At 38.1% G+C, this 18,048-nt stretch overlaps 1 protein-coding gene across 1 annotated transcript; it reads right to left on the bottom strand.

The window, feature by feature from the left end:
* Nucleotides 1-446: 446 nt before the first annotated feature.
* Nucleotides 447-2,591, bottom strand: LOC100767892 (spindlin-4). Its single transcript, XM_027431904.2, has one exon. The coding sequence runs from the start codon at nt 2,113-2,115 to the stop codon at nt 1,366-1,368; it is 750 nt and encodes a 249-aa protein (XP_027287705.1). The 5' UTR covers nt 2,116-2,591; the 3' UTR covers nt 447-1,365.
* Between the last annotated feature and the right edge of the window lie 15,457 nt (nt 2,592-18,048).

Raw genomic sequence — 18,048 nt, 5'->3', positions numbered from 1 at the left:
AACCCTGTCTCAAAAAACAAAACAAAACAAAACAAAACAAAAACAGAACAAAACAAAAAACCTATAGAAAGGGAAGTTGTTATTCCAGTTTTTGAAACTTTTGGTCAGCCACTATGTTTAAAACTCATTTTCACTCAGAAATTTGAAAAAGAATGATCTTTTTTTAAAAAAATAACTTCTACAAAAGATATGTGAAAAATTTGTAGTTAAATCCTTTATATTTCCACATGAAAAATAAGTTTCAGATAGATAAAAATTTAAATACAATAAAGATTATGAGAAAAACAAAGTGAATATTGGTATGACTTAGGTTAGAGATATCTGTCTGAAAAAGATAGAAAACAAAAAATTATAAAAGACATAGACATTTTAAAATTATAAAATTACTTAAATGTTTTTAAAATTGTAAAGTGAACAATATTGTCAATAAAGTCAAATCAATAACAAAGTAAAATTCATTAACACATGAAATACAAATGATTAAATGCACTTTCATCATAGACATTTCAACAACTTTATATGGAAATTATCAATTGAATAGATAAAAGAACAAAGGATAGTAATTAGCAAATCACAAAAGAGAAATATCCCAAGTAGAAAAATAAATCTCCTTGAGTCAAGTAAACACCAAACAAAATAACCAGGAAAACCATGTAATTTTTTTTACCAGTCTGCTTTTCAAACATTAAAGACCAGTGAATGCCAACACTGCAATATTTCTTAAAACTATATATTTATATATATATATATGTATATATACGTATATAAGCCTACATAACACTTCTAGAGAAATAAGAGCACTGCGATACAATAAAACAGCAATCTGAGTAAAAACTGACCACCAATAACAGAATGGATTCTTTTTGGCACATCTGTATGTACTGTGTACACGGCTGTGAGAAGTGTGAGAGTGAAAGTCAGAGATTGACTGTGCTGTTGATCAGAAAGTGTATCATCAGCTGGTCAATTTTTAAGATGCTACACTGAACTTTCCATTTGAGAGTGGGGAAAACATCCCAAGATAAATGCCAAGTTCTCAAACTAATTATCTGGAAGAATAAAAAGAGGGAGCAGAAGACATGTTGCACAGCTTCTCTACTTCTGAATTGTCTCAGTGGATCTAAACACTTTTCAGCTTTTCTCTTAGCAACCAAGTTAAATTTTCAATTACAAAGCAAACAACACAAGTACTCACGTACACGTGGGTCAAAAGTGAGAAATACTGGATACAAGATATGGAGGCACAAGATTTACCCACTGTCCTGAACTTTTGACCTCAAAATTCTTCTAAAAACACGTAATTTTGAGAACATAAACTATTTGACCTCTAGGAGCTCCACAAGCTTTTCAAAGAGCACGATAAACTTACGGGGTTTTCACCAAACCATAGACGTAAATGTGAATGTCATCATCAAACTTTATGAAGTAGACAGATGGCTTGGCCACCACCTGATGGATAAAAATGCCAGTTCTTTTGGATCCGTCGTCTTTGGCGTGTTCCACCTGCTTGCCCACAAGACTGTCGAGCACCTCGCCGGGCTCCTGCTCTGCTGTAGGGAAATAGTAGTTGGAATCTGGAATGATACGCAGGTCACCATCTTTGTAGTCATCCAGCAAGGTGTACATGTAGAGGACCGGATCCTTCTCGTAGGTGATGTAAAACCAAGTATCCATTATGGGGGCTCGCGCCAACACCATACCCTTCCACTCGTCTTTCTTGCCATGCTCACCTTCGAACACATGTCCCACTGCCTTCCCAACCAGGGAATCTGCCAGGCGAGAATCAACGCGAGGAGAAGGAACTCTCTCAGGAAGCACTTCTAGCGCTAAAACTCTCTTGTCTCGGTGCAGTTCTAGTCCGTACACACTGTCTTTGCCATCATATTTGATTATATACAGAGTGGGCTTCACGGAAACCTGCTCAAGCACAGTCCCCTTCCATTGCTCCACTGGCTCATTGCCTTCTTTCCAGCCGTGTTGAATGCGGCAGCCCACGATGTTCCTATGAGTGAGGAAAGTGGGCTTACGCCGCTGCTTCTTGTGAGTGTGCCTCTTTTTCATCAGGTAAGCGGACACACCATCTACCCCAGTAGGAGGCACAGTCGGAGGAGACATGGCTCAAGGCTTAGGTGGCCTAAGCAAAGCTGCTCTTTGCTTAACACGTTGACAAATAGGCGACACTGCCCAGTGGGAGATAGTTTTCTCGATCTGAGAGACTACAGTCCCGTTCTCCCTTCTTCAGATGTTGTCAGAAACGAGCTGACCGACTGGGAACTGAGACAGAGAGTGCCTCTCACTAGAGCTTTCTCCTCCTTCAGGGAGGGGTGATTGCAGTAGTGATGGCTAGAGAGAGATGGCGGGCTCCCGGGTTCTGTCCGCGCCTGGCGCCTTCCCTGACTCCCAAGCCCAAGTCCCAGCTAGAATCGGTCACTTAGCTGTTGTTGTCAATGCTGCTGTGGCTGCAGAGAAGACGACGACAGTCAACGTGGACAAGAGATGACAGGGATGGTTGCGGCAACGAAAGTGCAGGCAGTGGCACGTCTCCCAGCAGTTTGCGCGGCCTGGTCTTGGCAGCGCTTGTCAGCTTGTCCAATCTGCGGAACTGGGATTTTTGTTGCTTAGGGAATCCTCCTCCTCTGAGCCCGCCCTCTCCTTTCCTCCACCCCTCCCGCTTCCGTCCTGCCTTCCGCTCCTGGGGCAGCCACACTGACACAGGCACTCTCCTTTACTCTTGCCCCCCTCCCCCCAGTTCACTCCCACCAGAGCCAGACAGTACAGCTCTCCCCTCCCCTGCCGGCTGTCTGCTGCCCAACTGCATACTTCACTGAGGCTCCATCTGCTTTCTATCTTCCAGGAATTCCTCACAAGCAGAAAAAAGAAAAGGGAAAGAAAGAAAAAAATACGTGGGGTGGGAGAAGTTGTATATACAAATCTACAGTTTCATTCATTTTTAAGGGATTTGAAACAGGAGTGCGGAAAGGCCTTGCACAGTCCACCATGTTGACTTAAACTCTCCGTTATATTTTCTACCTGATCATTGGTCGTAATGATTTTTTAAATGTTTTTCTAAATGTAAAGGAAATATGCTGAATTTTGATTTTCTAAAACTCAGTGAAATAAAAAAAATAAAACTAACTTTAATCGCACAAGGTAGTCAAACACCAAACATTTATTAAGCTGATTCTCTCTTATTAATATATATGTTCTATGATCTTGCACAATTGAGAGTATATTCTATACTTTTATAGCTTACTTTGTCATTTATATCATGAGTATTTTGAATTTATTAAGCACTCTGGAAAAGATAGTTTTGTTGTTGTTGTTTTGATTTTTGTTTTTCAAGACTGGGTTTCTCTGTATGGCCCTGGCTGTCCTGGAACTCAGTCTACATACCAGGCTGGCCTAGAACTCTGAGACCCTCTTGTCTCTGCCTCCCCAGTTCTGGGATTAAAGGCATGTGCTATGCCTTTAACTATGTCTGGCTGGTTACACAGTTTTTAATGGTTCTGTATGTGAACATAAAAAAAAACACAGCTCTCATCTCAAGATAAATAAAAGATAGTTTATTGTAGAGTCAAATATGAGTGATCAAGACCCAAGATTAGAAATTTAGGTTACCCCAAATTCTGTGTTCCAATGTGGTAACAGTTTCATGAAGATTTTGTTGTTTATTCATTATTATCCTCTCTCTCTCTCTCTCTCTCTCTCTCTCTCTCTCTCTCTCTCTCTCTCTGTGTGTGTGTGTGTGTGTGTGGTGTGTGTGTGTGTGTGTGTGTGTGTGTGTGTGTGTGTGTGTGTGTGACTGGGGCAGAGCCCATGCCATGTGCACAAGTGGAAATCAGAAGATACCATTGTGTAGTGACTTCTCTCCTTCCACTTTTGCTTGAATTCCGTGGATTGAACCTAGGTCCACAGGCTTAGCCAGAAGTGCCTTTGTAAGCTAAGCCTTTTACTCGACTGACCTCATGAAATTTTTATGGCAACAAAACAAAGAGGGCTATAAATCAAGAAACTTTAAAAATACATTGGTGGGAGCCTTGGATAAGCTTATTACAACAAACCAGAGAAACCTCTGCAGATACTATCTGATGTCATTCCCAGCCTTTGGGTCAGTGAAAGATGAGGATCTGTGCACACATTCCAAGAGAACTTACCTAACAGCCGGAAGAATGGCAGGACACAAACAGAGATGAACAATGAATGACCACTTTGGCCTGAGGGTTAAGATAGTTCAAGATAATGTGTCTCTGGAACTGCAACAGCTGAGCACCTCCATGATAAGTTAATCAGCCATGTACAATGTTCAATGGATGAGTGGCTTTTTTCTTCTTGGAACTTTAGTTAACACAGTTTCTTTTTAATATTCCTTTAATGGCTTATCATTTATCCTAATTGGTCTAAAGCAAAGGAGTAAAGATTACAACTCTCCTCTTTCATATATGGACTGATGGATTGAGCTTTTCTTTACCTTTTTTCTCCTTGAAATACAAGAGTTGGAGTGAGGGTTCTATTTATTTTTCATATACTATATTTTGATATTTTCATCCACTTCAGTTCCTCCCAGATCCTTTCCAAGTCCCTACCTAACATTATGCGCTCTCTCTCTCTAAAAAGTTAAAACAAATAAATAAACATAATCCAGTAAGAAAACACACACACACACACACACACACACACACACACAGAGAGAGAGAGAGAGAGAGAGAGAGAGGAGAGAGAAGAGAGAGAGAGAGAGAGAGAGAAATATGGAGTGTATTTTGTATTGGCTTGCCCGGAAATAATATGGTTTATATACTCAGTGACACTTTACTGGAGAAAACCGGTTTTCCCTTTCCCAGCAGATATCTATTGCAAATAGCTTTTTGGGTAAGGTGGATTTTGTGTCCACCTCCCCTTCTAAGTGCTGAAATTTTGTCACATCTGAAGCAGAACAGGTATTGTGTGTGCTGTCATAGTTGTGAGTTCATATGTGTATCAGTACTGTTGTGTCTGGAAGACACAATTTCCTTGAAGTCATCCACAGCCTCTGAGCCTTATGAACTTTCCACTCCCTCTTCCATATAGGTCCCTGCGCCTTGAGGGGAGGGGTTTGATAAAGACATCTCATTTAGGACTTAGTGCTCTAAACTCTCTTTTTGCATATTGTCTGGCTGTGAGTCTCTGTGTTAATTATCATCTGTTGCCAGAAAAAGCTTCTCTGATGACAGTTAAGCAATATACTTATCTTTGGGTGCATTGCTATGCTCCTCCAGCAGAGTAATAATGCTGGGTTTTACCCTAAGGCCCATGACCTATCTAATCACAGGTTCTTGGACACTTTAGCAGTGTCAGGCAAGGGTTCCATCTCCTGGAGTAGGCCTGAAATCTAAACAAAAGGTGGTTGGTTACTTCCATAATATTTGGACTGCTACTGTGTCAGAATGATTCATAAGAAAGTCACCATTGCAGGTCTCAGGGGTTGTAGCTAGGTGGTTGTTGATTAGTTTTCTTCTTCATTAGCATGCAAAGTATCTCCTAGCACCATGAATGGTAGTCAGTAAGGGTGAAGCTTTTAGTTGAGCACTAGCTTTTTCCATGTTTAATGATATAACTTTTCTCAGCAATAACCTTAGCATTAGCCTGGGATGCTTCGGGAGTCAAACTCAACAAGATGTATCTCGTTCCTCATCCTAGAGGTATTACTTGGTGGCATAATACATCTGTTTGGGTCATTTCCTTCACAATAGTATGGTAAGTCCATTTAAATTTCTTTCATAAGTAGGCACCCACAGCTAAACACTGAGCCATACTCCTGGAATCCAGTTGTGGAGAGGGAGGAGGAATGAGCAAAGGAGCCAAGACCGTGCTGGAAAAACCCACAGAAACAGCACAGAGACCCTAGTCATAAAGCTGGAGAACCAGCATTGGACAAAAACCAAGCCCTCTGAACGTGGGTGCCAGCTAGGAGGCCTGGGCAGACTATGGGACCTCTAACAGTGGAGCCAGTGTTTATCCCTAGTGCACAAATGGACTTTGGGAGCCCATTCCCTATGGAGGGATACTATTGCAGCCCAGATACAAGAAAGAGGGCCTAGGCCCTCCCCCAAATGATGTGACAGACTTTGATGACCCCTAGTGGAGGGCCTCACCTTCCTTGGGAAGTGGGGGTGGGTGGGTTGTGGGGGTCGGTGGGAAGCATGTGAGGATGGGAGGGGGAGGGAATTCGGGAATTGATAAGTAAAATAAGATTGTTTCAAAAATAAAAAATATAAAAATTCCTTTCATATGTGTATTATTTTAGGAAGCTTCTCTAGTACCAGGTTTTCCAAAGCCCTTTACTGTTAGTTGTTCCTCATATAACCTCCTTCACCCTGCCCTCCCAGCCTCTTGCCCTTTTAATCCTATTGTAGTTTCCTCTTTATTTCTTTATTAACACTGTATTCTATTGTACCTTTCTTGGAAGATCCCCCTCCTCCCACTTCGTTCCTTACTTGCAACCTGAACTCTATGGTTATGTTTAAATGAAACACATATCTAAAGCTTAATGGTTAACATCCATACATAAGAGAAAAAAAGCAATATTTATATTGAAGGGTCTGGATTATTACACTCAGGATGACTCTTTATAGCTCCATCAACTTACCTGCAAATCTCAAATTTTAATTTTTTGAACAGCTGAATATAATATTCCATTGTGTACATGTACCACGTTTTTATTATCAATTCATCAGGTGATCAGGACAACGGTTGCCTACCTAAGTCACAGCCTACTGTGGCTACTGTGGGTCCCCTGTAGAGTTGGTGGGTTGGAGTCACAAAAGAAAGGAGATGAACTTGAAGGAAAGGCTGAAAGAGTCAAAAGGGAAGAACTGGAGAGCTTGATCTTTATCAGGAGGCTGAGTTCCAAGGCTGATTGAACTTTTCTAAATTGTGTTTTAAGGAATATTTAATACCATATAATCTGCTAATGAGATAACAATGTTTAAAAAACACTTTGAAACTAAATTGTGGCTCCAATTTTACAATGAGAGAAGAAATGCATACAGCACACACGCACACACGCACACACGCACACACACAGAGAGAAGCGGGGGTGGGGGGTGGGGGGGAAGGGAGGGAGGAGAGACTGTATATGCATGCTCTAAGTTAGAAGGTGAATATGTAAAAATGAGATGCCATTATATTCCACAAATACTGTGTCTGAAAATAATTACTGACCAAGTTATATCAAGTTCTTTTTGCTTAGAAAAGTACTTGACAGGTGAAAAAAAAGTCTATTTATTGCACACAAAAATTCAAAGAAAATAATTGCTTCCGTCCCCTGGTTACATCCTTAAAGCAATTCTTGCTTATAACCTCACACAATGAAATGTTTAAATTAAATTCTAATGCTCTTCTCTAAGCTTAGAATCCAGATGTTTAGATCACTCACTTTGTTGATTTACAAGCCTTAAACTTATTGGCATAAATGTTTATTTTTTGTGTTATCCTTTGGTAAATTAATTTATTCAGAAAGACTTTTTCTGTTGTATCCCAAGTACTTATCACACAGAGTTATGTTCAGTAAGTCCTTGTTAAATGAATAAAGTACTTTCATATTCATTGATCCAAATATTCCTTGATGAACTTTTCAAGCTATGTTACACAGACCTGTGAAATGTCCAGCCCATGTGACTCGAAACCTCCCTCCAGAGCTTTATGGTTTAAAAACACTCATCCTCTAGCCTGTGTATGCTCATCCATTAGTCTGAAAATGCAGAGGAGAACATGTTGAAGCACAAGGGATTTCAGAAGTAGTTTTTCATTGACAAAAGAAGACACTGTTGATTTTCTAAATATTAATGTCAACAATGCTGAGCATAGACTTATCTTCTCATCCCACAACAGACAGAATCTCAAGTGTTCCTCTGCTCTATGCCAAGATCTAATGGTAAGGTTTTTTTCTCAAAAATCATCTAGCTGCTATGAGGTAGTGCTGATGGTAATTATGCAACAGCTCCCTCCTCCCCCATAACATCCTAAGAGCAATGGAACTGAAAAGTTGGCTGGGACAGACCTCATTTATTTACATTCTATTTTCTTATAACCTTGTTGCCAGTAAACTTCAGTGAAAAGTTGAGTTTTCTTTTTTCTTTTTTGGAAATTAAAATATAATTACATCATTTCCATATTCTCTTTCTTCCCTACAACCTCCCCCATGCAGTTCTTTGCTGCTTCTTTCAATTTCATACTCTTTTCCTTTAATTGCTATTACATACACATGTGTATGTATGTGTATGTGTACATACATATATATGTATATATACGAAATGAATATAAGTGCAAACGGCTCAATCTGTTTATTGAGATATATATATATATATATATATATATATATATATATATATATATATATTATTTCAGGGCTACCAACCACTTGTTATTGGATAACCAGTTGGGAGGCTCTTGTCAGTAGTTCTTTGTTTAAAGCTAGGGCCCCAAGAGATTTCCTATTTCAAAGTTAGCACGTCTATTGGGGTCATTCTTGTTCATGTCTTGTTTAGGAAGCCATGGTAATGAGACTTCATGGATGAAGCTTCTCTGACAAGATCTCATAGCAAACTTCCTTTTCCTCAGGTCTTACAATCATTCTGCCTCTGTCTTCCACTAGTATCCTGGAGCCCTAGTTACAGGAGTTGTGATACAGATACATCATTTGGGGCTGTGTACCACATATCACTTGGTCTCTGCAGTTTTATATGTTGTGTTTTTTTGTGCTGTTCCTTGTATGTTGTAAAGATACTCTTCTTTGAGGGGTGAGACCTATACTTATCTGCCAATATAAGGACAAGTGTTGGTTTAGTAAAGTGATGGTTGTTTCTCCCCAAAGATCCACGAGTTCACTATCCCTGGGTCATTGCCTAGGTTTCCAGTACCAGGTATGATTTCCCTTTTGCTCAACAGGTCTTAAGTCCAATTGGAAACTTTTTGTTAACACCAAAGTATGCATGCCACAATTACACCCTTAGCATTATTGTGCCATGCTGGCCAATGCTTGTGGTTTATAGGGTGTCATAGCTGAGTATTGGTTGCTTCTCTCCCTTGGAAGTTTGCATGGTATTTTCTGGTACCATGAAAGCTAGTCCCCAGGGAGGAGCCTTTCAGGTCAGACACAGCTGGTAGCCTCTGGGCCTTGTGTCCAAAGTATTATTTCTTCAGCAATAGGAGCTTACCTTCAACCTCTGGGAGACAACCAAGAACAACAGCAAAAGCCTTTAATTTTGGGGAAGTTCCTTGGACAGCACTGATTAGGAACTCAAAAGGGGGCTTTTCAAGACTACTTTCGGGGGTTTTGCTAGATTACTCTATTACTCTATTATTAGTCTATTACTCTTGAGGGGAACATTATTAGCCAAGATGGATATTTTCCTTTAAACTGTATATGTATGCACAGACTTATATGTGTTATATGAAATTTCAGGTAAATAGATAATATGTTTCCTTATGACTTTCATATATCTTTACCATCCTCATTCCTTCCTCTTCATCCTTTATCTTCTTGTCCTCTCCCTAATAATGTCCTCTCACCCCTTTCCCATTTCTTCCTTCAAATCATGTTTAATCTGCAACTTCCAACTCTATCCCTCCCTCCATCATGAACATTTTTGAATTTCTTGTTTTCTATACTCACTTCAGGTTTTATACTCACACCTGAAATTTTGGAGGTAAAAACTACAGATGAGATGTTTAACTTTCTGGGTCCATGCTACCTCCTCTATGAATATGATCTTTTTTAGTTCCATTCATTTACCTGCAAAACTCGTGATTGAATTGTTCTTTACAGCTTAATAGTATTCTATAGTATATATGTTCTACATTTAACTATCCATTTGTCGTTGGAAAGACATTTAGATGGTTTCTGTTTCCTAGCTATTGTGAATGAATAGAGCACCAGTGAACATGGCTAAGCCAGTATCTGTGGATAGGATATCCTTTGGCCATATATCAAGGAGTAGTATAATTGCATCATATTTTAGACCTTCTTTTAGTTTTTTGAAGATTCTCAACACAGATTTGCCAAGTGATTGGACCAGTTGGCAGACTCATCAACAATGAGTAAGGGTTCCCTTTTCCCCACATCCTCTCATGTTTTTTCTTTTTTAAATTGTTGCCATTCTGACTGGGTTAAGATGAAATCTCAAAGTTGCAGTGATTTGAATTTCCCTAATTGCTAGGTATGATGAACACTTTTGAGACATTTATTAGCCATTTTTCTTCTTTTGAGAACTCTGATTAGATCCAACGGTTCATTTGTTTATTGAATTATTTAATATCTAGAATATTAAGGCTATGTGAGATGTATCTCTGGTCAAAATTCTCTCCCATTCTTTTGGCTTTCTCTTCATTCAATTGATTATTTCTTTGGTGGTACAGACACTTTAATTTTATGAAATCCCACTTGTCAATTGTTGGTCTCAATTCATAGGGAAATGGGGACCTACTCAGGTCTTCCCTACACCTATATGCCACGTAGTACTACCTAATTATATCTTCTAGCAGTTTTGATATTTCATGTTTCACATTTAGGTCTTTGATCCACTTGGAGTTAGTTTTTATGCAAAATGCAAGGTGATAGATACAAATCTATGTTTAGTCTTCCACATGTTAATAACTGTTTTTTCTATCACTATATTTTGAAAGTAATGTTTTTTATCATCTTTGTGGAATATTAGATACCTATGGTTATGTATATTGAAATCTTGATTTTTCTTCTACCAATCTAAATATGTGTCTGTTTTGTGCCAGTACCTCCTGTTTTTATTACTATGGCCCTGTTTTATATCTTGAGATCTGGAATGATAATCCTAACATTGTTCATTTTGCTTAGGATTATTTCAGGTATCAGATATCTTCTGTGATTCAGTATGCATCTTAGAATAGATTTTTCTATTTCTGTGACAAATGAGATGGGGTTTTTGTTTGGGATTGCACTGAATCTGTAAATATCCTTTGCTTGAATGGTCTTTTTATTGTTGTTTCTTGTAATACTAATTCTACAAAGTTGTAATACTAATTCTTGCAAGTTGATTCTGTATCCATCCACATTGTTGAAGTTGTTCATATTTTCTAGATGTTTTCTGGTAGAATTTTCGATATCTCTAATGTTTAATATCATGCCATCTGCTAATAGAGATAGTTTGACTTCTTTTCCTGTCTTTACTCCATTAGTTTCCTTTTCTTGCTTTATTGCTCCAGTTAGTACTTTGAGCACAATATAGAAAAGGAGTGGGGATAGTGGATGGCCACAACTCATTCCTGATTTCAGTGGGATTGCTTTAATTTTTCTCCATTTAGGATGATGCTGGCTGTGGGTCTGTAATATATAGCCTGTACTATGTTGAGGTATGTTTCTCCCAGTCCTACTCTCTCTAGGACTTTTATAATGAAGAAAAATTTGATTTTGTCAAGGTTTTTTTCTTCTGCATCTATTGAGATGACTGTGATTTTTTAATCTTACAATCCATGTATGTGATTTATTACATCTATTGACTTACTATGTTGAGCAATGACCATATCTCAGGAATAAAGCTAACTTGGTCATGGTGACTAATCTTTATTATATATGACAGTATTTGTTTTGTGAATGTTTCATAGAGCATTTTTGAAACTATGTTCATGATGGATACTAGCATTTAGTTTCCTTTTTGTGTATTGTTACATGGATTTGATATTTAAGTGATATTGACTTCATAGGAGTTTAGGAGTTCTTCTGTTGTTTTCTTCTCCTTTTTCCTTTCTCTCTCTCTTTTCTTCCTTTCTTTCTTTCCCTCCCTCCTTTCTTTCCTGTTTAAACGGGATTATCCGTAGATCTTTGTAAGATTATGCCGTGTGAACCCATCTGAATTGAATTTTTAGTTGGAGAGATTTATTGTTTCAATCTCCACATTGGTTATGAGTCTGATTGGGTTGTTGATCTTTTTGTGATTTAATTTTGGTGGCAGCTGTCTCTGGAAATTTGTCCATTTAGAGTTTCCAACTTAATGGACTACAGGTTTTGAAGCATTTCATTATAATATTCTGAATTTCTATGGTATCTGTTATAATGTTTCCCTTTTCATTATTGATTCTATTAACTTGTATCTTCTCTTTCTTCCAGCTTGTTGAGCCAAGGCTCTGTTGATCTTGTTTATGTACTCAGAGAATCAGCTACTATATGTATTTACTTGCTCTTTGTTTCTATTTAACTAATTTATGCTCTGGTTTTTATTATTTCTTGCCACTGATCATGTTTGGGTTTATTTTAGTTTTGTTTTTCCAAATTTTTTCTTTGCTTCATTAAGTCACTTATTTGTGCTATTTCTGACTTATTAATGTAGGCTATTAGGATTGTAAATTTCCCCTGGCGTTTGTGTGTCCCAAATGTTTTGTTGTGTTTTCATTTTCATTTAGTTCCAGGAAATTCTTTCTTGATTTCTCCTTTGGCACACTCATCATCCAACAATGAGTTGTTTAATCTTTCTGGGTTTGTGTATGTCTAGAAATTTGTTTGCTGTTGATTTTAAATTTTATTGTGCTATCAACAGATAGTAATCATGTAGTTATTTCAATCTTTATGAATTTGTGAAAATTTGTTTGTGTCACAAGATGTTCTCTATTTCAGAGAGGTTTCCATGGGCTGTTAAGTAGAATGTGTGTTCTTTGGTATTTGGGTAGAATAATCTATAGCTATGTTGAGTCAATTTAATGTATGATGCCATTTAATTCTGATGCTTTTCTGCTTATTTGTGAGGGGTCCATGTGACATGTCTGTTGTAATTTAAGAAAAGCAGCTTCAGAGAGGAAGATGCTGTGTGACAGGTTCAAACAGAGATTTTGTTTTTTTAATTATGGAAAGGGATCAGTAAAAGGGGGGAGGGGGAGACCGGCCTCCAGAGACAAAAGCAGCAGGAGAGAGAGAGAGAGAGAGAGAGAGAGAGAGAGAGAGAGAGAGAGAGAGAGAGAGAGAGAGGATGGGAGGTAGGGAGGACCTTTTTAAAAGGTAACATAGTAAATATGCACAGGTGATACTCTTAGTGGCTGCAGCTGAAGGCGTATCCTGTCAGAACTCCAAGGATAGGCCAGTGCAGATGCCTGAATACTAACACTGTCTATGGGGGAAATGAAATAAATTCCTTGTAATGGGATGGTGTTAATCTATGTCTTTAACTCCAGATGTTGGTTTTTTGTGAAATTGAAAGCACCAGAGTTTTATGCATGTACGTTTAGGGCAGTAATGTCTTCTTTGTTAACTATTCCCTTAATTAGAATGAAGTATACTTCTTTATCTCTTTTGTTCAGTTTTAGTTTTAAGTCTATTCTTTTAAGTACTAGGATAGTAATGCCTGTTTGCTTTTTGGTTCCATTGGATTGAGTACTTTTGTTCAGCCTTTCACTTTAATGTTGTACCTATATTTAAAGCTAAGATATTTGACAACATATAAATAGATTTTGTTTCTTGGTTCATTCATCTAGCCAGTGTTTTTTTTTATAAAAGAATTAAAAACATTAATATTTATAGCTATTATTGAAAGATGTGTTGATTTCAGTAATTGTGTTGTTTGTTTTTAATGGTATTGTTTGTGTTCTCAGTTGTAACTTTTATTTCAGTAATTATAGCTTCATTTTCTTTCTACACTCTTTTGAGTATGCATATTTCTTTCCTTTTCCTGAAATATTGTTTTTAGATTTGCTGCATATTTTAAAACTGTTTTTATAATGGAAAGCTTTCTTCCCTCTCCTTCATTTCTAGTGTGTAGTTTTGCTGAGTACATTAGCCTAGGTTAGCAGTTTGGGTCTTTTACAACTTGGAATGCATTGCTCCAGGTCCTTCTGGCTTTCAAATTTCCACTAAGAATTCAGTTATTATTCTGAAAGGCTACATGGCTGGCTTTTTTCAATATTTAAACACTCCTTCTTTGTTCTGTGTACGTAATGTTGTAAGTATGATATGCCATGGGGTGTTTATTTTGTGGTCTTGTCTACTTGGTATTCAGTGTGCTTCTGGTATATATTTAGGTATGTCTTTCCTTAATTTGGGGAAAATGTTATTCTATGAACTTGCTGAAGATCTGGTCTGGGTCATTGACCTATGAGTCCTCTCTCTTTTATTCTCATAATGTTATGGTTTGGTCTTTTCATAGTGTAACACCTCCTTAAATGTTCCTTTCTTGTGTTTATTTAAAATTCATATGGCTGTTTATATGGTCTAAATCCTACTTTTTCTTTGAGTCCTGATATTCTTCCACTTCATGGATTCTTGTAACTCATTTTTTTGTTTTTCTGTTTTTCTTTGAGACAGGTTTCTCTGTGTAGCTATGAAGCCTATCCTGGGAGTTGCTCTGGAGACCAGGCTGGCCTCGAACTCACAGAGATCCACCTGCCTCTGCCTCCCAAGTGCTGGGATTAAAGGTGTGTGCCACCAATGCCCAACTATGGATTCTTGTAACTCTTTACCTGGTGTTTTCTCATTGGGTTATTTGGCTTTTCAATTCCATCTTCATTTCAGGTTGAATTCTCTTGAATTATTTAGTTCTGTACTGAATTCCATCTTCAAATCTTATATTGTCTTCATTTTTCCATCAGCCTTATATTTGTTTTCTTGAGCACCTCTCTGGAATTTATTCTACGTAAGTTTTTTTCTCTTTAAGTTCTTTAAGCCACTTCTTTGTGTCTTCTTTAAATTCTTTGAATTTTTTCTCAGTCTGTTTATATGGGGGATTACATTGATGGATTTTCGTATCTTGAGCCATCCTTGCATCCCTGGGGTGAAGCCTACTTGATCATGGTGGATGATTTCTCTGATGTGTTCTTGGATTAGAATTGCCAGTATTTTATTGAGTATTTTTGCATCAATGTTCATGAGGGATATTGGTCTGTAGTTCTCTTTGTTAATTGTGTCTTTGTGTGTCTTGGGTACTAAAGTTATTGAAGCCTTGTAAAAAAGAGTTTGGCAATTACCCTTCTGCTTCTATAGTGTGGAATACTTTGAGGAGAATTGGTATTAGCTGTTCCTTGAATTTTTGGTACAATTCTACACTGAAACCATCTGGCCCTGGGCTTTGTTTTTGGTAGGGAGATTTTGATGACTGCTTCTATTTCATTAGGGTTTATAGGTCTATTTAAGTTGCTTATCTGTTCTTGATTTGACTTTGGTAAGTGAAATCTATCCAGAAAATTGTCCATTTCCTTTAGATTTTCAAATTTTGAGGAATACAGGTTTTCAAAGTATGACCTGATGATTCTCTAGATTTCCTCTGTGTCTGATGTTATGTCCCCCTTTTCATTCCTGATTTTATTAATTTGCAGTTCACTCTCTGCCATTTGGTAAGTTTGGATAAAGGTTTGTCTATTTTGTTGATTTTTCTCGAAGAACCAACTCTTCGTTATATTGATTCTTTGTATTGTTCTCCTAGTTTCCACTTTATTGATTTCAGCCCTCAATTTGATTATTTCCTGGCACCTATTCCTCTGGGATGCATTGGCTTCTTTGTATTCTAGAGTTTTCAGTTGTGCTGTTAATTCTCTAGTGTGACTATTCTCCTGTTTCTTCATGTGGGCACTTATCGCTATGAATTTTCCTCTTAGCACTGCTTTCAAAGTGTCCCATAAGTTTGGGTATGTTGTGTCCACATTCTCATTGAATTCTAGGAAATCTTTAATTTCTTTTTTTTATTTCTTCCTGGACCCAGGAATTGTGCAATTGGGAGTTATTTAATTTCCATGAGTTTGTAGGATTTCTGCAATTTGTGTTGTTGTTGAATTCTAACTTCAAAGCATGGTGGTCTGATAAGTTACAGGGGGTTATTTTAACTTATTTGTACCTGTTGAGGTTTGCTATGTTGCCAAATATGTGGTAGATTTTAGAGAAGGTTCCATGTGGCGCTAAGAAGAAGTTATATTCTTTTGTGTTTGGATGGAATGTTCTATAGATGTCTGTTAAACCCAATTGGGCCATAACTTCTATTAGTTCCTTTGTTTCTTTGTTAAATTTCTGTCTGGTGGTCCTGCCTAGTGGTGAGAGTAGGCTGCTGAAGTCTCCCATTATAAGTGTGTGAGATTTTATGTGTGATTTGAGTTTTAGTAATGTTTCTTTTACGAACATGGATGGCTTTGTATTTGGGGCATAAATGTTCAGAATTGAGACTTCATCCTGATGGATTTCACCTGTTATGAGGGGTGGTAGCTATACTTATGTGTGAGTACAAAGGTAAGATTTATAATGTAGTAAGCAATCACTCTGATCTATCAAAGTGGTGGTGGTAGATTGTTTTCTAAGTCCCATGACCTTATTGACCCCAAGAAGATGACTAAATTCCAGTATAAGGCATGACTTCCTTCCATTGAGTGGGTCTTAAGTCCAAGTAGACAGCTGTTGGTTGTAGTCAACATGTGAGTGCATCTTCTTGCACCTTTGTGCATGCTGTCATTCTGGTAATTGTGGTATCTCATAGGTGTTACATTTAGGTAGAATTGTTTAATTGCTTCCTCTCTTGGAGGATTTCATATTATTTCCTGGGACCATGGAAGCTAGATTTCAGGAAAAAGACTTTCAGGTCAGATACTGATCAAATGATCTGAGTGCTATGGCCAAAGTGTATGGTGTCCTCAGCAAATTGACCCCTGAGGGAAAAAAAATGAAGGATAATCTATACTGTTTTGGGAATCACTAGGAATACACTGGCTCTCTTAAGGTTTCTATCGCCATGAAGAGACACCATGACCACAGCATCTCTTTCAAAGGAAAAACATTTAATTGTGGTGGCTTGCATTTTCAGAAGTTTAGTCCATTATCATCATGGTTTGACATTGTGTCATGTAGGTAGGCATGGTGCTGGAGAAGTAGCCAAGTGTCCTACATCTTAGCTTGCAGGCAACTGGAAGAGATCGGTGTCACTGGGTGTGGTTGGAACATAGGAGACCTCAAAGCCTACCCCACAGTGACACACTTCCTCCAACAATGCAGCACCTCCTAATAGCGCCACTCCCTTTGGGTCCATTTTATTTCAATATACCACAAGTAGATTGTTTTATTGTCTGTACAGAAGCTTTTTGCCTGTATGAGGTCCAGTTTGTCTGTTGTTGCCCTTAGTTCCTTTGCAAATAGTGTCCTGTTGTGATAGTCCTTTCGTGCACCTATATCTAGTAAGGTACTGCCTAAGTTTTCTGCTAGTAGTTTTAGTAGTTCTGGATTCAAATTGAGGGCTTTGATCTGTTTGGATCTAATGTTTGTGCAGGGTGCTAGATATTGGTCTAATTTAGTGCTTCTGTATGTGGACACCTGATATTCTCAGAATCATTTGGTGAAGATGCTGTATTTTCTCTAATACAGGTATTTTTCCTCTCTGTCAAGTATCAAGTCATATAAGTTATGAGATCTCATGTTTGGGTCTTCTATTTTTTTGAAACCCCAAAGGACCCCCCCCTCCGTGACAAGGACATACCTCCAAATTACTAGTAAATAGTCCCATCTCCTACAAGCATTCTAGTGCCACTCTTTTTTTTTTTTTTTTTTTTTTTTTTTTTTTTTTTTTTTGGTTTTTCGAGACAAGGTTTCTCTGTGGCTTTGGAGGCTGTCCCGGACTTGAACACACATTTTGTCTCATAGGTTCAGGTCAACTCCATTCCAGTTACTGCTGTCCTTGGGGTTGTCCCATGGTACTGGCATCTCCAAAATGCTGGAGTCTCCCTGCAACTGGGCTGCACCTCATCTAATAGCCTCCACTGGACTCTCTTCAGTAACTCATACCCTGCCATGTAGCACTAAGCCTCTAATTTTTTCCTGATTCCTTCAATCCTAGGGCTTGTATTGCAACTAAAGTGGTACATTCATCAATGGCCTTTCCTAGCTTCTCACAATGCCAAACCTTGGCAGCTTTTCATGACTCTCTCATGGCCTCAAAACTGATACCACCTGGGAAATTCTTAAACATTATCACATTCAACTGACATCAACAGCCTTGGCCCCATCTAGACCACAGCTTCAGTATGCTGACCCCAAGGAAACACTTCCCAGAAGATTTTTGTCTCAATGATGCTGCTTTCTTCTTAATC

The sequence above is a fragment of the Cricetulus griseus genome, chromosome X (genome assembly GCF_003668045.3).
Source record: "Cricetulus griseus strain 17A/GY chromosome X, alternate assembly CriGri-PICRH-1.0, whole genome shotgun sequence".
In the NCBI taxonomy this organism is placed as follows: Eukaryota; Metazoa; Chordata; class Mammalia; order Rodentia; family Cricetidae; genus Cricetulus; species Cricetulus griseus.
The sequence above is the reverse complement of the archived record's forward strand: the minus strand, read 5'-3'. Positions and strand labels throughout refer to the sequence as shown.